General features: G+C 53.9%; 2 protein-coding genes across 3 annotated transcripts in view; one reads left to right on the top strand and one right to left on the bottom strand.

Moving 5' to 3' along the window:
- Positions 1–18,032, top strand: part of LOC105507068 (neuron-specific protein family member 1) — a 34,567-nt gene extending 16,535 nt beyond the window's left edge. For both annotated transcript variants that reach the window (XM_011935431.1, XM_011935430.1), the window contains 2 exons: positions 6,437–6,547; positions 16,207–18,032. In XM_011935431.1, coding sequence (XP_011790821.1) covers positions 6,437–6,547; positions 16,207–16,407 — 312 coding nt within the window. In that variant the 3' untranslated portion in view covers positions 16,408–18,032. The remainder of the gene's footprint in view (positions 1–6,436; positions 6,548–16,206) is intronic.
- Positions 18,033–18,441: 409 nt separating this feature from the next.
- The window catches only part of STX18 (syntaxin 18), a 124,676-nt gene continuing 121,771 nt past the window's right edge, over positions 18,442–21,346 (bottom strand). The window contains exons 10-11 of the mRNA XM_011935428.1: positions 19,890–19,970; positions 18,442–19,110 (exon numbers count right to left, since the gene is read on the bottom strand). Of these exons, the coding sequence (XP_011790818.1) occupies positions 19,015–19,110; positions 19,890–19,970 (177 nt within the window). The 3' untranslated portion in view covers positions 18,442–19,014. The remainder of the gene's footprint in view (positions 19,111–19,889; positions 19,971–21,346) is intronic.

Raw genomic sequence — 21,346 nt, 5'->3', positions numbered from 1 at the left:
CAGGCTGGTCTCGAACTCCTGGGCTCAAGTGATCCTCTCGCTTCGGCCTCCCAAAGTGCTGGGATTACAGCATGAGCCACAGCACCCAGCCTGCTATTCTTATTGTTTTCCTTTGATTTTTTTTTTTTTTCTTCGAGATGGGGTTTTGCTCTGTGGCTCAGGCTGGAGTGCAGTCCACGATCTCAGCTCACTGTATCCTCCGCCTCCCAGGTTCCAATGATTCTCCTGCCTCAGCCCCCTGAGTAGCTGGGATTACAGACACCCATGACCATGCCTGATTAATTTTTTTATTTTTAGTAGAGTTGGGGTTTCACCATGTTGGCCAGGCTGGTCTCGAACTCCTGACCTCAGGTGATCTGCCCACTTCAGCCTCCCAAAGGGCTGGAATTACAGGCGTGAGCCATGGCACCCGGCCTTTCTCCTTTGATTTTGAAACAAAATTAAACTTGAACATGTTTGTGGGTTCCTGCAGGCACTGTGGACCCAGGTCCGGGCCCCGTGCTTTCTGTGCCTGACGGAGACATGCGCCCTGGAAGAAAGTCTCGGCTTCTAAGGAAATGTGCTTCTTCCAACCTAGAGACTGCCTGGCCCACCTGGAGAAGGCAGGCATGGGAGTCAGACACTGTTTATCAACCCACAGGGCGTGGACAGAAGAGCCGCCCTGGATCTGCTTCCTTCCCAGGCGAGATCACTTGCTTAATAAAAGCAAGACAGCCAGCACCTCCTGCAAACTAAATCCATGTTCTGTTCGATGTGTAGACATTATTCTGGGTCGGCTCCAGGTGTCCAAGAGTTGCTCAGTATGTGCTCATTAGGAGATGGAGTATCTGCCGGTTGTATTCATTCATTCATTCATTCATTCACTCATTCACTCACTCACTCATGCACTGAACGTGCAGGAGGCATCTTCTCTGTGCCAGATGTGTGAATCATAGCCCTGCCCTCAGGGGTTCCATCTATGGGGAGATGAACTTGAAAGGAGAAGTAAGTGTAACAAATTACCACTCATGCCATGGCTGAAGACGATGCACGGGCATTCTCCCCAGGCCTGAAAGTCGGAAGTCCTAAGTCAGTTTCATTGGGCTAAAATCAAGGGGTGTGCAGGGCCCTGCTCTGTCCGGAGGCTCTCAGGGAGGCACTGTTTCTCTGCCTCTTCTGTCTTCTGGAACTGCGTGGGGCTCATGGTCCCATCCTCTGCCTTCATATCCTGTAGCACAATGTCTTCAAGCTTCTCTCTGCTCTTTTCTCTGTCTTCAAGTCGCTGTCTCCTCGGCAGGGGCACCTCCCTCTGCTCCCCTGCTAGGAGGACACCTGTGATTACCTTTAGAACTCACCTAATCATCTGGGATAATCTCCTCTTCTCAAGGTCCTTGACTTGATTGGATCAGCAAAGTCCCTTACCATGTACGGTTTCGGGAGTAGGACCTGGGTGTCTTTAGGGCCATTATTCAGCCAACGACAGCCAGTTTGCCTGGGCCCAGTCATGTACATCTGAACCTCAGTTTCCGCATTTATAAAACACGGTCAGTAATACTGCCTTGCAGGTGTCGTATAAGGAGTACGCAGACTTTAAACGATGACCAGACTACCGAAGGCGGCGGACGTCTCCAGAGCTCCTCCTAATGGTAGTGTTTTGTTGTGAGAGTATAAAGTCTGGTGGGGGTGTGTAGCTAGAGAGCCCCCAGGAATTCTTCCCAGATGTGGAATCCTTTGTTTATCCCCTTGCTTCCCGCTTAGGCTGCATGCGGGAGGCATCTGGAGTTTTAAACTTGCTATGCCACTGTCACTACTTGGGGTGGAGTCCAGACGCTGGGGACATTAGAGCCTCCCATGATTCTCATCGGCAGCCACAGTTGAGTCCATTTGTATCCAGGCTGGAGCCACTGCGAATGGCCGCCACCTCTCTTTTTGCATAGCCAACACCGGCCTCTTAGGATCACCTGGGTCCTGTTGGCCGACTTGAAGGTGCTGCCTTTTCAGTGACAAGGCCTTTGTTATGTCTAAAGAAAGGCATTGAATTGGACAGTCTCCAGCTTCTGCCCAGCATGGAGATTGCAACATTGTGTGGGAGTGGGGCTCCCATTGGGTAACAATGGCTCACCCAGCTCACCACGCCCACTGTTTGCTAGCCATGGGGTCTCCTGCACACCCCACCATAGACTTAGGTGCTGGGCCGGCATCCCCCTTTCACAGGAAAGCAGGCGTTGGGGTGGATGCCCTTTGCAGGGTCACTGTGTGCGGCCAAGCAGGCCAGGAACCCAGGGCTATCTCACGGTTAGTCCCTGGCAGTGAACGGCTAGTTTGTCCATTTTTAAGTATTTTCCAATTGGTTGAAAGATGGAGTTGCTGGTGGTCGTGGATCTCCAAGATGCTTACGATCATGGCATGTTGTTGCAGAGAAAGCCTAAAAGATACTGCATGGTCCTGGAGGAAATGCGATGTCTGGTTCAGTAACGTCATCCATTGTTCCAGAATCCTTCTAAGTATCTCATGGGGAGGGGGCAGGGACTTAGGAAAGTCTCCAAACTGTGACACACTTTTATTTCACTTTAATTAGGAAAAAATAGGTGCTGGGCTCCTTGGTGCCTGCATGCACGACTGGTGTCCCGATAGAGGCTGGGATGTTCCAGAGCCTTCCTGGGGCAGGGGGCCTGGCCAGGGCTTTGAAGGGCACGGAGGAGAGAGGGCAGGGCAGCCTGGCATGGCGCAGAAGGAACGGGGTAATGGCAGAGAGAACAAGTGTGGGGGAGGGGAGCCGGTCCTGAGCCCTCTGAAGTCAGTCTGCTATTAGGGGCCCCGTAACAAAGTACCACAAACTGGGGGGACTCAGAGCAACAGAAATTGACTCCCCACTACTGGAGGCCAGAAGTCTGAAATCGAGGCATCGGCAGGGCTGTGCTCCCTTGGAAACCTGCAGGGGAGACTCTGTCCTTGCCCCTCCTGGTTCCTGGAGGTTGCCACCGTCCCAGGCTTTGCTGTGTAGACACAGTGCTCTCTCACCTTCCGTCCTCAGGCGGCCCGCTCCCCGCGTGCGTGTCTGTCTGCATCCACATTTCCCCTCTTTAGAAGGACACACCAGTTTGGTTGGATTAGGGCCCACCCTGATGGCCTCATTCCCAAAGACCCTATTTTCAAATCAGGTCCCTTCACAGATCCTGGGGGCTGGACTTCAGCATCTCTTTTTGAGGGGCCCAGCGTGCTGTCAACTCCTGGTCTCTTGTCCTTCTCCTGAGATGCACCAGGGTGTGAGGCGTGGTGCCCCCACTTGGCCGATGAGAGATGGGGCCCAGAGAGGCCAGATGACCTGTTCAAGATCACACAGCCAGCAGCTTACAGGATTCAACTCCGAAAGTGCTGGGATTACTACCCTGAGTGAGGCAGCCCTGCAGTGTAGACTTGGAGACAGGCAGGGTGGCCCCGGGTGAGCATGCGACAGGGCAGCTGGTTAGAGAGTTGAGAGCCTGCTCTGCTGCCTGCCAGGTGCCACCCCGGGGCCAGCGAGGAAATGAGAGTGAGGATAGGATAACAGCAGTGACAGCAGACAGCTTCGCCATGCTCCCGCCGCCCGGGCGCTGTCCTCAGCATCCTGGGACCATCCCTGGGAGGCGCTCCTTTCACTGCCATTCACAGGCTGGAGCCAGGTGCTGGACTCCCGGCCAGTGAGCTAGAGCCGCAGGGTCTGTGCTCCGGCCCCTGTCCAGAGCCTGTCCCGACCCCAGGCATCATCAGGGCTTGCGGCTGTCATCCCCAGGCGGCCCTCCCCGGCTGGGCTCCTGCCACTGCCTCTGGCTGCCAAATGCGTCGGACGGCTGCACCTTCTTTCTCTGGCCAGCATTGCCTGCTTCACCACAGCTCCGCGCTCTGCTGCCCTGGCCTTGCGCCGGCCTGTGCACCGCAGCTGTGATCCGGACTAAACGGCGCCTTTCCCTGTGGGCGCTGCGGCCCTGGGGGCAGCCTGGCTCCATCCTGTCTGCATCCTTTGTCAGGCATAGGCTCCATATGCACTGTAGGCTGTCCCAGTGGACTGAAGTTTCTCTGGCCCTTAGAGAGGGTGATGGCCCTGAGAAGGCAACCCACGGTCGGTCGGGGTTGGGGGAGTGGAGGCGGGAGTCGTGACTGAGGAACTGGTAGGACTTGGGGACCAGGAGGATGGGCCTCCCCAGAGGGGATGTGAATCTGCCTGCCAGGGGCCTGAGGGGTCCCTCCCTGGGTGAAGGGACACAGAGGGGACAGGTCTCATTGGAGCTGTAGTGGGTGTGAGCTGGGGAGACGGGAGGGCGGGCGGTGGGGTGTAGCAGGTAGCCAGGCGGAGCTCGAGAGCAGCCTGGGCTGGGGTCTCAGGGTCTTGGTGCAGCCCTTGTCCTGCTCCGGGCACTGTGCTGAGCGCGCCTGGGACCGATGAATCTGGCAGCACAATGGACAGGAATCTGACAGCAGAGAGGCCACGTCCCTCGGCTCTGAGCCACCCCATTCAGCTGGTCCTGCGGCCAGGGCTCCCTGCAGTCAAGATGCAGGCTCAGGGACAATTGTGAGGCCTGGAGTGAAGACCCCTGGGAAGTGGAGGCAGGGGATGAGCTGCAGTGACTAGTGTGGCTCTCCAGGCATCTGCAGCTTCGCAGAGACGGAGAGGTGGTGGAGGTGTCCTCCCATGTCATAGGCAAGGAGTCTGTGGCTCAGAGAGGTTCAGGGGCTTCCAAGGTGGGGTGGTAAGCTGCAAGGGCGCAGCTGCAGGCGGAATCTGCACCGTGGGCCCTGGTGCTGGGGCCTGGGCTGCTTGCAGGGGGTGCATAGGGGCTCCCAAAGAGAAGGTGGGTTGCCCAGAGTGACCGCAGCATTCACAGCAGGGCTGGCCACCCGTCTTCTAGGTGATCATGCTGCACGGCTGATAGGGCACTTTCTCACGCACATCTCCTGCTTCCCCAGGACCAGTGCCTGGGATGCCCTTGGTCTCCTTTCACAGACGGGAACCGGGGGCCCCATGGTGTCAGGGGACTCCAAGCCTAGAGTTCCTGAGGCGGGCAGGGCTCAGGAGGACACTCTGCTGGAGGGTCTACCCAGCAGAGCTTTGGGACTGCAGCCGTAGGAAGCAGCAGAGCTCCCCGTTCTTCAACCTTGTTGGCTGTAGGGTCTGTATGTGGCCAGGGGAGAGTCCCAGCCCCTTGCAGCCCCCAGGCTGCTGGGAGGGGTGGTGGGGAGTGAGCAGCTCTGTGCATGTTCAGACTAAGATTACGGAGGCCCTGCCATGTGCTGGTGCCCGGCATCCTCCCACCTGGCCAGGGAGCCTCATCGCTCTCTCTGCCTCTCTGGGCAGGAGGAGAGGCCATCTGCACACTGTTTTAGCTTTTTACTGATTTATTTTGAGGTGGAGTCTCGCTCTGTCACCTAGGCTAGAGTCCATTGGTGCGATCTCAGCTCACTGCAGCCTCTGCCTCCCAGGTTCAAGCGATTCTCCTGCCTCAGCTTCCTGAGTAGCTGGGATTACAGGTGCCTACCAACATGCCCGGCTAATTTTTGTTTTTAGTAGAGATGGGGTTTCACCATGTTGGCCAGGCTGGTGTCAAGTTCCTGACCTCAGATGATCCACCCACCTCGCCATCCCAAAGTGCTGGGATTACAGGCGTGAGTCACCACACCCGGCCTGTTTTGGCTTTAAGACATACTCTCATCTCTGCCAGGCTCCCTGGCAGCCAGGTGAGTGCCTTCAAGGTCCAGGTCCAGTGTCATCTAGTGACCCATGCCCCATGCCCTCCAGCTGGGGCAGGCTGTCCCCCTCCAAGCTAGCTGCCATGAGTTCATCTGTAAACACCAGCTGAACACCTACTGTGTGCTGGGGCTGTCTAGTGCTCAGCACACCATGGTGAAGAAAACCGAATCCCTGTCCTTGAGGACACTAACTAACCACATGGGAAACCGCCAAGGGCAAAGGCTGATGGGGCTGCAGAGGTTCTGTCTTTCCTGGCCCCACGCAAAAGCAGGCTGGTGTCCATGTGAAACTGCGTCCCAGCACTGAGCCCGGGGCTCAGGACACGTTTGCTGAGCGAATGATTGGCTGGTAGCTGATGCACCACGGCTGTGACGGGGCAGTGGGCAGCTAACCCCCCTTCTCAGACATGTGTGTTAGTGGCCCGAGAGCTGCCTGGGCAACAGTGGGGCTTTGTCATATCTGTACCCTGAGCTCTCTGCAGGACCTTGGGTACTAAAAATAACTAATTTAAAATGAAGGTCACTTATTAATATGGTGAAAAATTAAAATGTTACAAAAAATTGCCCAGTGAAAAGTGATGCTCCTAACCTCTTGTCCTCAGCTGCCCTCCCCAGGTTCTTCCAGAGGCAGTCTCTGCACCTGCTGTGTATTGGGGGGCCTGCGTGTGCGGGGGTGTGTGTGTCTGTCCTGCTGCCTTCCGACCACCCCTGACGGTCCCGCCTCTGCCCACAGGTCTCTGTGCTGGTCCTCTTCGCCCTGGCCTTCCTCACCTGCGTCGTCTTCCTGGTCGTCTACAAGGTGTACAAGTATGATCGCGCCTGCCCCGATGGGTTCGTCCTCAAGGTAAAGCTCCGTTTTCCCCCAGAGGCCTTGGGATACCTTTGCACCCCTTGTTCTCTCCCTTGAACTCAAGGCTGCTCCTGCCATCTCCCCCAGCTGGCCCAGGGACAGGCCTTAGAGCAGCCGAGGGCCAGTGTCAGGAGTGTCCCTGCGGAAGGCTCAGCTGGAGAGCGGGGCAGGGAGGCAGGGGACGCATGAGACCCACAGGAAGGAAACTCCTGGACTCGGCCCCTGGGAGCTGACCTCAGCAGTCCAGGGAAGGGCCCTCCTCAAAAGTGGGCCCAGCCAGGGGCTGCCATGGGAAATGCCCAGGGTGATACCTACTGGGTCCCAGCGGATTGCTCTGGGGGAGGGAGGGAGAGGGGCCATGTCCGCCACATGAAAGAGAAAGGACGTACTGGCGGAAGCCAAGTCCCAGAGAGAGGAAGGCCTTGCCCAAGGCCATGCAGGGACTGGGGAGCAGGGCTGGGGGGCACACCTACCCTCTTGACCCGTGTCCCTCTTCTGTCTGTCCCACTGCGGGAGCCACACTGGTGCTGGGCTCTCTACAGGCATGGAAATGCTCGCTTTGCATGTATAATGGTCATTCCAAAAAGCCCACAAGTGGCATGCAAGGCAACAGGGTTAAATAAAAGAAAGGGAGAGGAGATAAGGGTGGAAAGAGAAGACGGAGGCACGAGGAGGCCTGGCCATGCATCACTTAGTGACAGGAATACGTCCTGAGAAACGTATTGTGAGGCGATTCCATCATTGTGCCAACCTCACAGAGTGTACTGTACACACCCACACAGCCCAGCCTGCTACATACCTGGGCTGTAGGGTATGGCCGACTTCTCCTAGACTACAAACCTGGACAGCATGTTGCTGTACTGAACAATGGAGGCAGTTGTCACACGATGGTATTTGTGTATCTAAACATAGAAGAAATCCAGTAAAAACATGGTATAAAAGATAATGCATGGTCCACCTGAATAGGGCAGTTCCGTCATGAATGCAGCGTGCAGGACTGGAAGCTGGTCTGGCTGGGTGAGTGAGGGAGTGGGTGGTGAGCGAAGGTGAAGGCCCAGGGGTGACTGTGCACTCCTGTAGATGGAGTGAGCGCTGGACACTTGAGCTACACTCGATTCATAACATATTCTTTCTTCAGTAATAAATTAACCTGAGCTCACTGTAACCTTTTTACTTCATAAACCTTTTTTTTTTTTATGTGATGGAGTCTCGCTCTGTCGCCCAGGCTGGAGTGCAATGGTGTGGTCTCGGCTCACTGCAACATCTGCCTCCTGGGTTCAAGTGATTCTCCTGCCTCAGTCTCCTGAGTAGCTGGGATTACAGGCGCCCGCCACCACCCGGCTGATTTTTGTATTTTTACTAGAGATGGGGTTTCACCATGTTGGCCAGGCTGGTCTCGAACTGTTGACCTGAGGTGATCCGCCCACCTCGGCCTCCCAAAGTGCTGGGATTATAGGCGTGAGCCACGATGCCCGGCCTGTAAACTTTTAAGTTTTTGACTCTTTTGTAATGACACTTAGCTTAAAGCTCAAACACATTGCACAACTGTATATTATTTTCCTTCATGTGCTTTTTCTATTAAAAAATTTTCAATTTTTTTTTTTTATTTTCAACACATTTTTGTTAAAAACTAAGGACACAGACACACACATTAGCTAGGCCTGCACAAGGTCAGGATCAACAGTATCACCGCCTTCCGCCTCCACACCTTGTCCCACTGGAAGGTCTTCAGGAGCAGTGACAGGCACAGGGCTGTCATCTCCTAGGATAACAATGCCAGGCCAGGTGTGGTGGCTCACGCCTGTAATCTCAGCACTTTGGGAGGCCGAGGTGGGAGGATCACCTGAGGTCAGGGGTTCAAGACCAGCCTGGCCAACATGGTAAAACCCCCTCTGCTAAAAATACAAAAATTAGCCAGGCGTGGTGGCGGGTGCCTGTAATCCCAGCTACTTTGGAGGCTGAGGCAGGAGAATTGCTTGAACCCAGGAAGCTGAGGTTGCAGTGAGCTGAGATCACGCCACTGCACTCCAGCCTGGGCAACAGAGGGAGACTCCGTCTAAAAGCAAAACAAAACATAACATTGCCTTCTTCCAGAATCCCTCTTGGAGGAGCTCCCTGAGGCTCTTTTAAACTTTTTTTTTTAATAACTAGGCATACACTCTAAAATACTGATTAAAAAGTATAGTATGGTAACATAAACGAGTAACATAGGCATTTATTATCACTGTCAAGTATTATGTTTCTGTATGTAATTGTATGTGCAAGACATTTATACAGCTGACAGTGCAGGGGGTGTGTTTATACCAGCACCTCCGCGAACGTGAGGCATGTGTTGTGTTCTGTCCAGACAGTGGCTGCGAGGTCACCAGACCACAGGAGTTTTCAGCTCTGCAGTTGTCTTATGGGGCCACCGTGGCACATGGTCCATCGTTGACCCAAATGCTGTTAGGCCGCGCGTGGCTGTGAAACGCGCTTGCTGTGGGCTCCCATTATCCATACACTCCGTAGCTGGCTCTGAACTTCCCAGAGTCAGTGTGAGATGCTCATTTCCCGGGCTTGGCACTGCTGAGATTAAAATAAAGCAGGAGAAGCCAACTGTTTCTGGCACTGAGCACGTGCACAAGGAAGCCTGGCTTGTCAGCTGTCACTGGGTAACTTAGGTTTGGGTTTCGTTTAGGTTTTGTTTTTTGCCGATATGAGGACGCAGAGTCCTTACGCAATTAGCAGGAAAGGCTGGAATTCACATTGTCCAGCCTAAGTCCCTTTTTCTTCTTCCACGTCATGCTGTCCTTCAGGCTCCCGACATTCAGCTCTTCCTTCCTTGGACAGGCATGTACGTGGCACCCACCCCGTGCCAGCAGCTCTTGCTATTGTTCTAGGCGCTGGAACACAGGCGAGAGCCAGTCAGGTGCAGCTGCCTGCCTTTGTGAGGCTCTTACATTCTCAAAAGAATGGTGAAGAAGTCAATCATACACTGAATGCAAAGGCTATAGACAGACAGGAAAGAGGGCCCCGGGGTTGGGCATGGGCATGCGGGTGGTAGTTTCTAGAAGGACGGTCCACATTGGAGGAGCAGGTCTGCAGGAGGTAAGCCAGGGAGCATGCGGGTCTTGGGGGAGTGTGCCCAACCGAGGAAAGCCCTCACCCTTTCACTCATGTTTTATTCAGCAAACCCCTGTCCATGCCCTAGGCTGGGGCTGGAAGAGTTTGAGTCTGTTTTGGAGGCTAAGAGGACACCAGGGCTTTACCACAAACAGAAGCAGAGGGTGTGGGCTTCAGGGAAGGAGGGCAGTGCTGGCCCTGACCCAGCGGGAAGGGGTGTGTGATGTTAGAGGAGCACAGAGGGAACAGTGGGCGGTGGGGGCGTGCTGGTGAGGGGCCAGCTGCAGGTGCAGGGAGGCAGTGGAGGACGAACCAGCTTACGGCCAGACCGGGTGCACCCTGAGTGCCAGACACAGGTCCCTGGAGGAGGGGAAGTGATAGGGTGATCTCTTGGGTAATCTGGGGAGGCTGGAGGTTGGAAGGGAGAGACGGGGCAGTGAGATGACAAAGGAGGCTGCTGCAGTGGCTGAGGGAATAGAAGACCGGGGCACTGGGGATGGAGGGGAGACTACAGACTGGAGGACTGATTTAATCTGGGAGGCAGGGGGTAAAAGGAGAGGGCCTTGTGCAGAGCTAGTTACTCAGGGAGGCCGATGTCATGGAGAGGGAGCATGGGCTGGCCCAGGAGCTGGCCCTGAGCAGGAGAGAGGACAGCAGAGGACAGCTTCCTGGGGGCCAGAAGTCCCCACCAAAACCGGCTACTTACAAATAACTGAGGCCAGCGGCTCACCGGCTGCCCTGGACTTCCTTCCTGGCTTATCCTCTCTGGGCCTGGAGCAGGTTCCCCACGGGAAGGAGGGGGCGGCTAAAACTGTCTTTCCTATCCTGCAAGCCCAAGTCCCACTGGATACCTGGCCTGGGTGGGAGAGGACCCAGGAGATGAAGCCCCGGTCCTGTGCCCGGCTGCAGATGAGACTGGCGGCCACACTGGCAGGGGCCCCGCACCTGTTGTTTAAAAGGCCCTCCAGGTGATTCCCATTCACGGCCAGCCTTGGGAATGGAGGGTCCCCTGATAAGTTGTTCTGGAGTGATGTCCTGTGGGACTCTGGCATTCTCCATTAGCATCGAAGGAGGGGGTGTCCTTTCCGGAGAAGGCACCTGGGAGGGCCAGGGAGCTGCTGGTCTGTATCCAGCTGCCCTTGGCCGAAGCTGGAGAAAGGAGACGTGTGAGCTGATGAAGTCCCCCTGCTCTCTTTCTTCCATTATTTGTGCATGTGCTTGTCAACACTGGGCAGCTTGTGTGGGGCTTGTATACCAGTTACTCATGGAATGCACCCAGAAGCCCTGTGAGGTGGATGATTATATCCCCATTTTACCAGTGGCCGAGGGTGCATACACAGGCTCTTCGTGGAGCCCAGGGTCCACGAGCCCTTCAGTTCACTCGGTACAGTCAGCACGTGCGGTATTTACTAAGTGCCTCCTACTGTGTGCACGCTGGACTCCACACTGTGAGGGCAGGGACCTCAGAGCCCCCAGACAGTGGGGAGGGGACAGGCTGTTTCTGGGCAGCCACCCCCAGTGGCCCCAAGCTGAGGCATATCATGAGGAGGGTCAAAAAGGCAGACGTGGCCTGAGAGGACACTAGGTTTCTACTTCTGCCTTTTTCCCTAGGTTTCTACTTCTGCCTTTTTTTTTTTTTTTTAAACCGTGAAATTACTACACAAGTATTACAAAAAAGTTTTAAACATAATGGGGGAATTGCCTCAAATCCCACATTTTTATACTGACTCTTCCCTTTATATTGGCCATTTCTTTACTTTTTTTTTTTTTTTTCATGTAGAGACAGGTTACACGTTCTTGCTATGTTGCCCATGCTGGTCTCGAACTCTTGGGTTTGCTCAAGTGATCCAGCCTCAGCCTCCCAAGGTGCTGGGATTGTAGGCATGAGTCATCGCACCCGGCCCTTAGTGGCTGTTCCTTTCCAGTGCTGACCGAGTGCCGGGTGCTGGTAAGAGCACACTTACTTAGCTACCTCAGTCCTCCCATGCCTCAGAAGACAGGTCTGTCATCAGCTTCGCTTCACAGGTGAGGGAATGAGGCCCAGAGGAGGTGGGGAGCCTCCCCACCTCCTCCACATGCAGGCCCAGCTGGGCCACGCGCCCCTCGATGCACACCCCACAGGTGAGGGCAGCTCTGTATGAGATGGGAAGGTGGGTGGCGGGAGTGTCGCAGGGAGCCTTCCCCGGCCCATCTGCGCTCACAACAAGGCCTCTGTGTTCTGCTTCCACTGGGAAGCCCTTCACCCCCTGGGGTGCTTGCCACCCCAGGCACCGAGGTGCCTCCCCAGCCTTGCCTTCAGGTAGCCACGTTGTGTGGGAGGCATGTGGGGACTCCATCTGTCCTTCTCCCTGGGCGGGGCACCTGGAGGGCAGGGCCGTTTCTGAGCCATCTCGTATGCCAGCCCTGAGCGGGGCCCCCACTCCACAGGTGTTGGCCACATCAGGTCTTGCAGTGCTCTGCTGGGTGCCAAGGTGGGAGGGAAGAGGGGAACCCGTGGTCCATTTCCCTGAGGGATGATGAGCGGCAGATGGAGAGGACGGCGTGAAGGGGCGTCGCGGTGGGCTGGAGGGGAGTTTGGCCGGTCTGATGGGCTGTTTGTTCTGTAGCGTGTCAGATGCTTCCCAACATTCCGGTGGCGGCTGAGATCAAGACGCCGGTGATAAAAGGCTGGGCTGGACTTAGGCGGTGTCTTCGGGCTTTATCTTTTCTGTCCACTCTGTGACCCGAGGCACATCCCGGCTTCTTAACATGAACCACCGTGCACTGACTTGCGTCCTCAGCAACACGGTGGTGTGACTCATTAGCCCCATTTTATAGGTGAGGGACCTGAGATTCTCAGCGAAAGCACTTCCGCATGAACTCAGCTGGTGCGGTGGGCCTGGCCCCAAAGCTTCCCTTCTCCTGTAGTGCTGCCCTCCTGCCAGTGGCAGCCCCTGAACACTGGACGAGGGGCAGTGTTGGTGAGAAGCACATTCCATTTGTCATTTCTCTTCTGAAAATAGCTCTTTGCTCACAAGGGCCTTGCAGGTGTAAAGTATTCTCATCTTTAGACTTCAGGGTTCAATGAGCTGGTAACAAAGAGAATGGATTCCCCACGGGGCAGGGTGGCATCAGGAGCTGATCCCTGTACACCTGTCCTAAGCCAGTGGAGGTGAGTCACTTGCCTCCGAGGACAGGCAGCAGCCACAGCTGCCAAAACAGGGAAAACCCCCGGCGCCACCTGAACCACAGGGCCTGGCCTGCAGGGAATGGGGGTGTGGATTTGCTGCCAGAATCCACTTCCTGATAAACCTCTGTAAGACCCAAGTGCTGTCTAGCGCACCCCCAACCTCTGTAAGACCCAAGTGCTGTCTAGTTCACCCCCAACCCACGGCCCCTCCCCACCCCCTCACCATCTTCCCAGCCCCTAGTCATGACCACGTAGTGGCTCTGCGTGCCAGCACTGGGGCACAGAACATCACATCTGATCTGTCAGCCACGCCCGGAGGTAGGTACCACCCTCCCTCGGCAGAGGACAACACAGGCCTGCACTTCCTGATGCTACAGCAGCCCACGACGCACCAGGGAATCTCCTTGGGGAACCTCCTCGCCCGAGCGCAGGTCTTCCTCTACCTCTGAAGCTAAAGGCAGGTTAACCAGGCTCCCCAACAGAGGGGCCAGCTCCTGAGGCTGTCCTGCTGTGTCTAGGCCCATCTCCCCCACCCCTGGCAGGGTGGTCCTGGTGCCTAGCACAGAACAGCCATGAGATAAACCTGATGGCCGGCCCACCTGCTAACCTCACCCTGACATTCCTTTTCCTAAACACAGCAGGCATCCAGCATAAGAATTTCCAAATGGAGACAGGAGCTCACTCCCTTAGAGAAAGAACAAGACACGCCAGGTCACACTCAGGCCTCCAGATCTGCTCATGTGAGAACATCTGAGATGCCCCTTTTTTCCTCTCTCAGCGAAACGTGTTTCGCCCCGTGTCTGCTCCTGACACTACATAGCAGCCAGGCAGTGTCACATGAGCCTGCACGTCAGAGGGGCCTCCGGATTCAGAGCGTTGGGCCCAAAGTGGCCCCACGTTGGGTAGAAGATGTTGTGTAGACTGTGGCCTTAGCCTTGGTTCCATTTGCAGCCCTGACTTACGGGGCAGGTGTAGGCGTCCCTGAACTCAGGTCCCCCTCTATAAAATGAGCTCTGTAATTGCTGTCTTTGAGGGCACCAAAGGGTGAAACCTCCGTGAAAGCGCCAGTGAGTGAGATGGTCAAGGCAAGCTGGGATCCATCTCTCAGGCCAGTGTGCCCCACGGCAGGGACTGGATGCATGTTGGCCAGATTTAAGACTGCCAGTGGAAAAGACGGTTCTGACCAGCGCCCCCTGGGTAGAGCTTATTGTAAGGCCTTCCTTTTCTCACTCTTCTGTCTTTGGGTTGGGTGGGAAGTCTTGGATCAGTACCTTGGGTGACACGGGTATGGGGTCGTGGAGGTGAGGTTGTAGTCACCTGTCTGGGTCTCGCTTCCCCCATCTATAGAGTGGGACTAGTGGAACTCACCTCACAGAGAGAGAATGCCTGAAAAGCATCCTGCACACGGCCAGTATGAGAATGTCAGGAGGGAAATGCGAACCTGGGCAGTTCCCTTTTCCTGCTTGCCAGGGGTGGGGGAGATGGGCCTAGACACAGCAGGACAGCCTCAGGAGCTGGCCCCTCTGTTGGGGAGCCCGGTTAACCTGCCTTTAGCTTCAGAGGTAGAGAAAGACCTGTGCTCGGGCGAGGAGGTTCCCCAAGGAGATTCCCTGGTGCGTCGTGGGCAAGCCAGGCACAGATGTCTCCTGCCCGTCCTCACTCACTGGTGCTGCAGCCACTGCTGGGAATCCTAGCGTTGGCCTGAGGTGCCTGGAGATGTTGAGTCATCAAAGAGATTTCAGATGTTCACCACCCTGTATTTACTTGGGGCGGGGAAAGGAATCCAGCACTTTCGGTGGCAGAGGTGGAAACTTCAGGGTTTTCTTGTTAAGTACCAGGAGTTGGTGAGTGCTGTGGACTTCGCCACGTACCAGCAAAGTGGCCTTGACCACTTTGGACGCTGGACTCAGTAGGGCTGAACCTTAGGCTTATTGGGGAGATGTTTAAAAATACCAATTACTACAGTACAAGTTTGCCGAGTCACACTTTTGTGGGGAGTTCTGAGAATCTGGAGTTTTTAAACTCTTCCCAGGTCACGGTGATGGTGGCTAAGGCTGGAGACCCCTGACTCAACTGCAGTCTCACTTTTCCTATTTGATAAAGTGACCCTTCTTAGCTATTAGCGTAATGCTTTGGTTGCTTAGACGCACAAATAGTTGCAGCTTTGACAAAGTGGAAGGTTTATTACGCTCTCACACTAAACTCCAAGCTTGAAGGCAGTGTGGGACCCACGAAGTCATCCCGGAGCTCCGATTCCCTGTCTCTTGCTGCCCTGCCAGCCCCCAGGGCTTTGTCCTCTGCATGGTCACAGCTGGCCCAGAAGGGGGCAGAATGGCGGAGGGCAGGTAGCTTCCCTTTGAGGGCCCAGTGCAGAACCAGGTTGGTTACATCCACTTGAATCCCATTGGTCAGAAATCAGTCAATGGCTTCATCTGGCTACAAGGCAGGTTGGGAAATGTAGTCTTTTGGTGGGTGCCACATGCCCTGCTCAACTCCCTGGGGGAAATGGGTAGACAGCAACCTCTGCAAGCCTTCCTTGGGGGGATGGTGTGGGATCCCCAAGCTGTATGAGCACACTGACTGCCATGCCCACTTAGTGCCCCACCAACACCAGCTCTCACTGTGGGGCAGTAGGTCAGGTCTGCTCCTGTACGGCCAGGCCACCAGCCTTGGCTGCAGGACCTTAACGTTTTTTGGCCCTAGAGCTGATGACAGTGATGAACGGTCTCCCCCCAGAATGCCCACACAACAGAATGCCACATACAACCCTAAGAGTCCTTGGCCCCTGCAGGGTCTGTAGCCTGTAGGGGATAGCTTCTGGCACCCCCGCCCCTCCTGAGCTCCTCAGCAGCCTCTACCTGCTACTTGGGTCACCAGGCCCCCCTCCCAGCTCCTTCCAGTACCGCTCTTCTGACTCCTGCCCCAAGGCCTCTCTCTGCTCTGGTTTCCTTTGCCTTGAGTGCTGCCCCACCCTCGTCTCACCTAGCTCAAGGGAAGCCCTTCTCACTTCCCTTCCGTCCTCATTTGAATTGGTTGTTTCTGGACATTTCGGAAGTGTCATTGTTTTCCAATTGATTAAAAATGACAACTAGTGCAAGATCTTCAGTGAGGTAAGGCCTGTTGTCCCATTACACTGGCGCCCTTGGAGCCCAAGTGTCCATCTACCATGACACTCACCAGCCAGTCTATGAAGAATAATCAAGGCCAGGCTTCCCCTGTGCTGTGCACTCCGAGGGCGAGATCTGTGCCTGTTTTTGCTCATCACTGCATCTGTTCCTCCAAGCTCAGGGAAGGTGCTCAGTAACTGCTGGCCGCCAACTGGAGACACACTGGCAGCCCCTCTTGCACCGATGCGTGCTCTCAGTGGCCTCTTGTCTTTCAGAACACCCAGTGCATCCCAGAAGGCTTGGAGAGCTACTACGCGGAGCAAGACTCCAGTGCCCGGGAGAAATTTTACACAGTCATAAACCACTACAACCTGGCCAAGCAGAGCATCACGCGCTCTGTATCGCCCTGGATGTCAGTTCTGTCCGAAGAGAAGCTGTCTGAGCAGGAGACTGAAGCGGCTGAGAAGTCAGCTTAGCGGGATGGGCAAGTTCCTTACAATGTGTTACTTGCAAGTAACAAAGGGACTTTGAGGGACATTTCATTAAATATAATTACTGATACTTTAGAGGTTACTCATTTATGGTGCAATTGCTTCTGTTTGCTAATGCTGCTTTGCAAATAAAACTTGCTGCCGACCACCCACGGGCATAAAATCAAGTGCATTTCAGCATTGCCTAAAGAGCTCTGACACCACTTTTCATGTTAAGATCTTCATTTAGCTCCTTTACTGGGATTTATTGGATGCTGTCAAAAAATAAATTTACACTGAATATGCCAAGGGTTTGGACCTCAGATAAATGCATTTTGTGGAATTGATTTCTTGAAACCACCCTACTGTCTGCAAACCTTCCTCCATAGCCATATCTAGAGTGATCTCTCGCTGTGCTAAGAGCAAGCCTACTTCGCATTTCTTCCACTGCCATCAGCAGGTAACTGTGCTGACTGCTGCCAAGATGCACTGTAGTGAGTGGCATAGAGGATGAGGCAAGAGACCCACCTGCTCCTCCCTGTGCTGATTCCTGAGTCGGGGTGGGACGGCCCTGCAATGTGGCAGGCTCGGTGTGGATTTACTACTCTCTCCCCTCTGACTCTGGCATCTTGATAGGGAGGGAGGGGCACCACCCACCTGGGTAGCGACAGCTGGGGTTCGCTCCAGTGTGTGTAGAAGTCGGCAGAGCATGTGAGGGAGGGGGCTGGGAAGAGATGGCCCTGGGCCCGGGAGGTGCAGAACTCTCTCCCTGCAGGTGGTCTGTCTGCTCTGTGATGAGCTGATAGGAAAGAACCCGCACCGGCCCTCCGTTCACTTCTATTATGAATAAATTGGCACCAATAGCCCCGTTAGTTTTTAAAGAAATGAGCTGAGTGGGAAAAGTGGAAATGTAATTTCTATTAAACTAGGGCTACTTTAATTTTTATTCTATGAAACTGATACCCCTTGATGTGGGAAACAGGCAGGAAAGGCTGTGGGGTGGGGGGCTGGTGTGGCACCGTGCAAACAAAATGACAAATTTCAACTCACGATCTTTGTAAGAAAATTGTTCCAGTTTGAATCTTGATATGAAAGTTTATGTTTACAAAATTGCCAGTTAGATGAACTAAGCGTGTAAAACAATTCAATAGAAAAAAGACATTCACAGATGTTTCTTCTATGTTTTGAATGTGTTGTTTCTGGTGTACATGTCAAAAGTGTCAGTTTTTTGGTAGATCAGAAATAAATGACAAATAGTGTGAGATGTGTTGTGAACAGGCATGGTGACCGTGGTCAGCTCCACTATTGTTTCCTGAAATAGCTTCTAAGACAGAAAATATATTTTATCATCAAGGGTGTCTGGAGACACAGACCGTGACCTTGGCACAGCGGTGTGCATCACAGAGGCATGTGTTGAGAAGGGCGTTGTTAAGCTGTGGAAAATGACTCAAGAGCAATAAATCAGTGCCAAAGCTTCCCTGCACATCTGAATAGAGACAAGTGAAGCCCATGTGCGCACAGTGCAGAGGCCGAGCCTGTATTTCCCAGTAGACGTGGACTTTATTGACTGTGAATTCATTTACATGTAACTTCTGACATTTCACTCTGTGCAAATAAAGAACACGAGGATACCGGTGCTGCCCAGTGGACTGTCTGTACACACACGCATTTCACCAGGCGCAGTACCAACTGTCTCATGCCCATGTGGGCGCTGGGATGCTTTCTGTACAGATGTGGTCCAGATGTCTCACGCCTTCAGTTGCCAATAGGTGTTCCTGTTTACACTTCCCGGAAGGTCAGATGCAGAGGCACGAAAGAAGCAGGCCCGTTCTTCCTGTGGCCCACTTCCTCCTTTGAACAAAGGCTCCTTGGACCCAGTGGCAGGAAACTGGCCCTCCCACACCCCCTGCCTGCTCTGGGGGCAGCAGCACGCCAGGGAGCCCCTCACTGAGGGCCCCAGTCTCCCCTGCATTTCTTCCCTGATAGGAGATGGCTGGGCTGCCACTGAATTTCTCAACTTAGACTCACTGACGACACATGAAGGGGCTGTAATTGTATTTATTAGATTAACAAGGCAGATGTTAATTTTCTTTTCTATAATCCAGTAAGTCTGTGTATTGGTTGACTCAGACAGATAAGAAGCCACAAGGAAACAAATAAGTAATCATTTGTTGAGAGACGTTATTAACTATGTTCTTCCCTGAAGCTCCCGGATGGGAAAGGTCAGTGACTTCCTTTGAACCCTGAGACAATTAGGGGCTCTCGAGGCCGGCTGTGCCCCTGCTACTGGAGCAGCCCCGCTGCCAAGGCAGCCTCAAGTTCAGGAGCAGCTAATCACCAGCTCCCGCATCCAGTCTGTCTTGCCTGATGATAGCTACACAGGCTGCTTCCCATTGGTGTGCACTGTTTTCTTTTTCAGCTGCTAAATGGGCTGAACACCATCGGCCCGGGGTATCCCTTTTTGGGGAATATGTCTGTCTGTCCGAACCCCTTTCCCTTCCAATGGCACTGTGATAAAATCCGGTCATACCATGCTCCAGCACCGGAGGTACATGGAGCACGGAGCCTGAGAGCGCCCATGCGGACTCTCGTGCTGGGCCCCCGCGGCCCAGGCTAGCTGTCGTACCAGTCGAGGAAGAGCAAGGAGAAGGAGCACATCACGAGGAAGAAGAGGATCCACACACGGAAGCCAGCGTTGTTTTTAATGGCCTGGGCAGGGACGGGAGCACAGGGGTTTTTATCACACAGGAGTGTGGTTTGAGCAGCTCTGAAATGCCCCCCTCTTCCCACGTGCTCTCCTGATCCTGGCTGTAACTATGGGTGTCGCTCCATCTGTGCTTACCTTGAATAGATGGCTTAATTACTAAGCAAAACCAAAAAGTGGGTTTGAGATCCACCAGAAGACAAATGGGTTCCAGTTCCCTCTGTGTGGCCATCATTTGTGTCCTGCACAGTTCTCCCTCAGCATACTCTCGGAATCACTCCCTTCTGTCCCAGGGTTAAAGGCCCCGAGCACAGTGTGACCGCAAGTTTTGTATTTCCCAGTAACACGATGTTCGTGGTGACCCAACCCTGAGGACTGAGCTCGAGAAACAGTCCCCTCAACAGGATGGCTGTAGTGTCCTCCATAAGGGCCAGGCTCTGACCCCTCAGTGGGGGCCAACAAGCTCGTCCACCTGTGTGCATCTCTGTACATGGGGAGCTGGCCTGACCCTGCTAGGAGTACCCCCACCCACCCTGGATTGGTCCTTTGGAGGCTGGGGAGCCGCTGCCTCTCAGCAGCCAAGGTGGGCGACGGGTGGTGGGTCTCATGAACACACGCAGCTCTGTTGGAATGGACCATGGCCTCGCGGTCACACAAGTTTGTGATCTGCCCCGTGAGCTCTGCCCAGCAAGACTCCTGGGCAGCTATGCCTGTAAGACTGACACCCACTACTCGGACTCAGTGCTGCACCACGTCGGACCTGGGGAACCCAAACAGTGCCTACCTCTCTGATGTCTTCGTTGCCTTCCTTGATATTTTCAGTTGCCCCCACAACTAACTGGTGAATGCTATCAATCTCAGCTTCCTGTGGAAGAAAAGATAAATACAAGTTGAGTATCCTTTAGCCAAAAACCTGAAATCCAAAATGCTCCCCTGAGCATTTCCCTTGAGCGTCATGTTGGCACTCAGAGAGTTTCCAACTCAGAGAATTTCCAACAAGCGTTTCCTTTGAGTGTCGTGTCAGCACTCAGAAAGTTTCAGATTTTGGAGCACTTATGATTTCACGTTTTGGATTTTAAGTTTAGGGATGCTTGACCTATACAGCAACTTCCTCCTCCCCGAAGCGTATATCATAAGAACAGCAGCCGTCACCAAGGGCAAACGGCTTTACTTGCACAGCCACAAATCCTCACAGCACCCCAAGAAGTAGGTATTACCCCTATTTTCTGAAAGGGAAACTCACGGCTCAGAGAAGTTTACTAACTTGACCAAAGTCATGTCACATAGCAACCAAGTGGCAGGACTGAGATGAGACTTTTTTTTTTTTTTTGAGACAGGGCTTAAACGATCCTCCCACTTCAGCCTCCCAAGTAGCTGGGCGTATAGGCATGCGCCACCACACCTAGCTAAATTTTAAAACTTTCTTGTAGAGATGGGGGTCTCCCTATGTTGCCCAGGCTGGTCTTGAACTCTTGAGCTCATGCCATGCTCCCGCCTTGGTCTCCCAAAGTGCTGGGATTACAGGCGTGAGCCACTGCGCAGGGCTGAGACCCCATCTTGTTGCAGTGCTCCTTTCACTGCACCTACCATCCCTCCTGCACCACTTGCTGATGACAGGGACAAAAACCTGAGAGCTACTGTTTGTGGAGCAGCCACCATATGCCAGAGGCTTCCCTTCTAGTCTCTCATTTCTTTCTGAAGTCCACAGAAGTAAGCTTTACCACGTATGTGTTTCGAAATACATATGCTAGCTTCAAAAACAGTGCTTTGTGTTTTACTATTGTATCTTTAAAAAAACAGGCTAAATTTTAAAATCAAAATAGGATGCAGATGCTTACAGAAAACGTTTACTCCAAACAAAGCCTTGGAAAGCTTGAGGAGCGTGGGATCCTGGTCTAACACAGGGGGCGTCTGGCCCCGCAGGAACAGCAACGGTGCTAGACGTCCTTATGAGCAGGAGTGCCTGCTTCTCTCCTCCTTTTGGTGGTGGTGAAGCTGCATCCTAACATGGTCGGGGCAGAATGAATGCTAGTGTGGGTTTTTAGAGAAACCTGACACATTTTAGGGAGGAAGGCAGCCTGTGGCCTCTGATTCCCAGCAATGAATATTACCGAGATGGCTTTACCCTGTCATCACCCCTTTTTAGAGAATCTCGAAGTGTGAGCTAAGTGACCACTGCCAAGGTTCCAATGAGAGAATCAATATGAACTACAATGCAACACTGATGGAAAAAACAAGAAA

Source organism: Colobus angolensis, unplaced genomic scaffold (assembly GCF_000951035.1).
Source record: "Colobus angolensis palliatus isolate OR3802 unplaced genomic scaffold, Cang.pa_1.0 Scaffold143, whole genome shotgun sequence".
Lineage (NCBI taxonomy): Eukaryota > Metazoa > Chordata > Mammalia > Primates > Cercopithecidae > Colobus > Colobus angolensis.
Note: the sequence above shows the minus strand (reverse complement) of the source record. Positions and strands in the feature narration are given on the sequence as shown.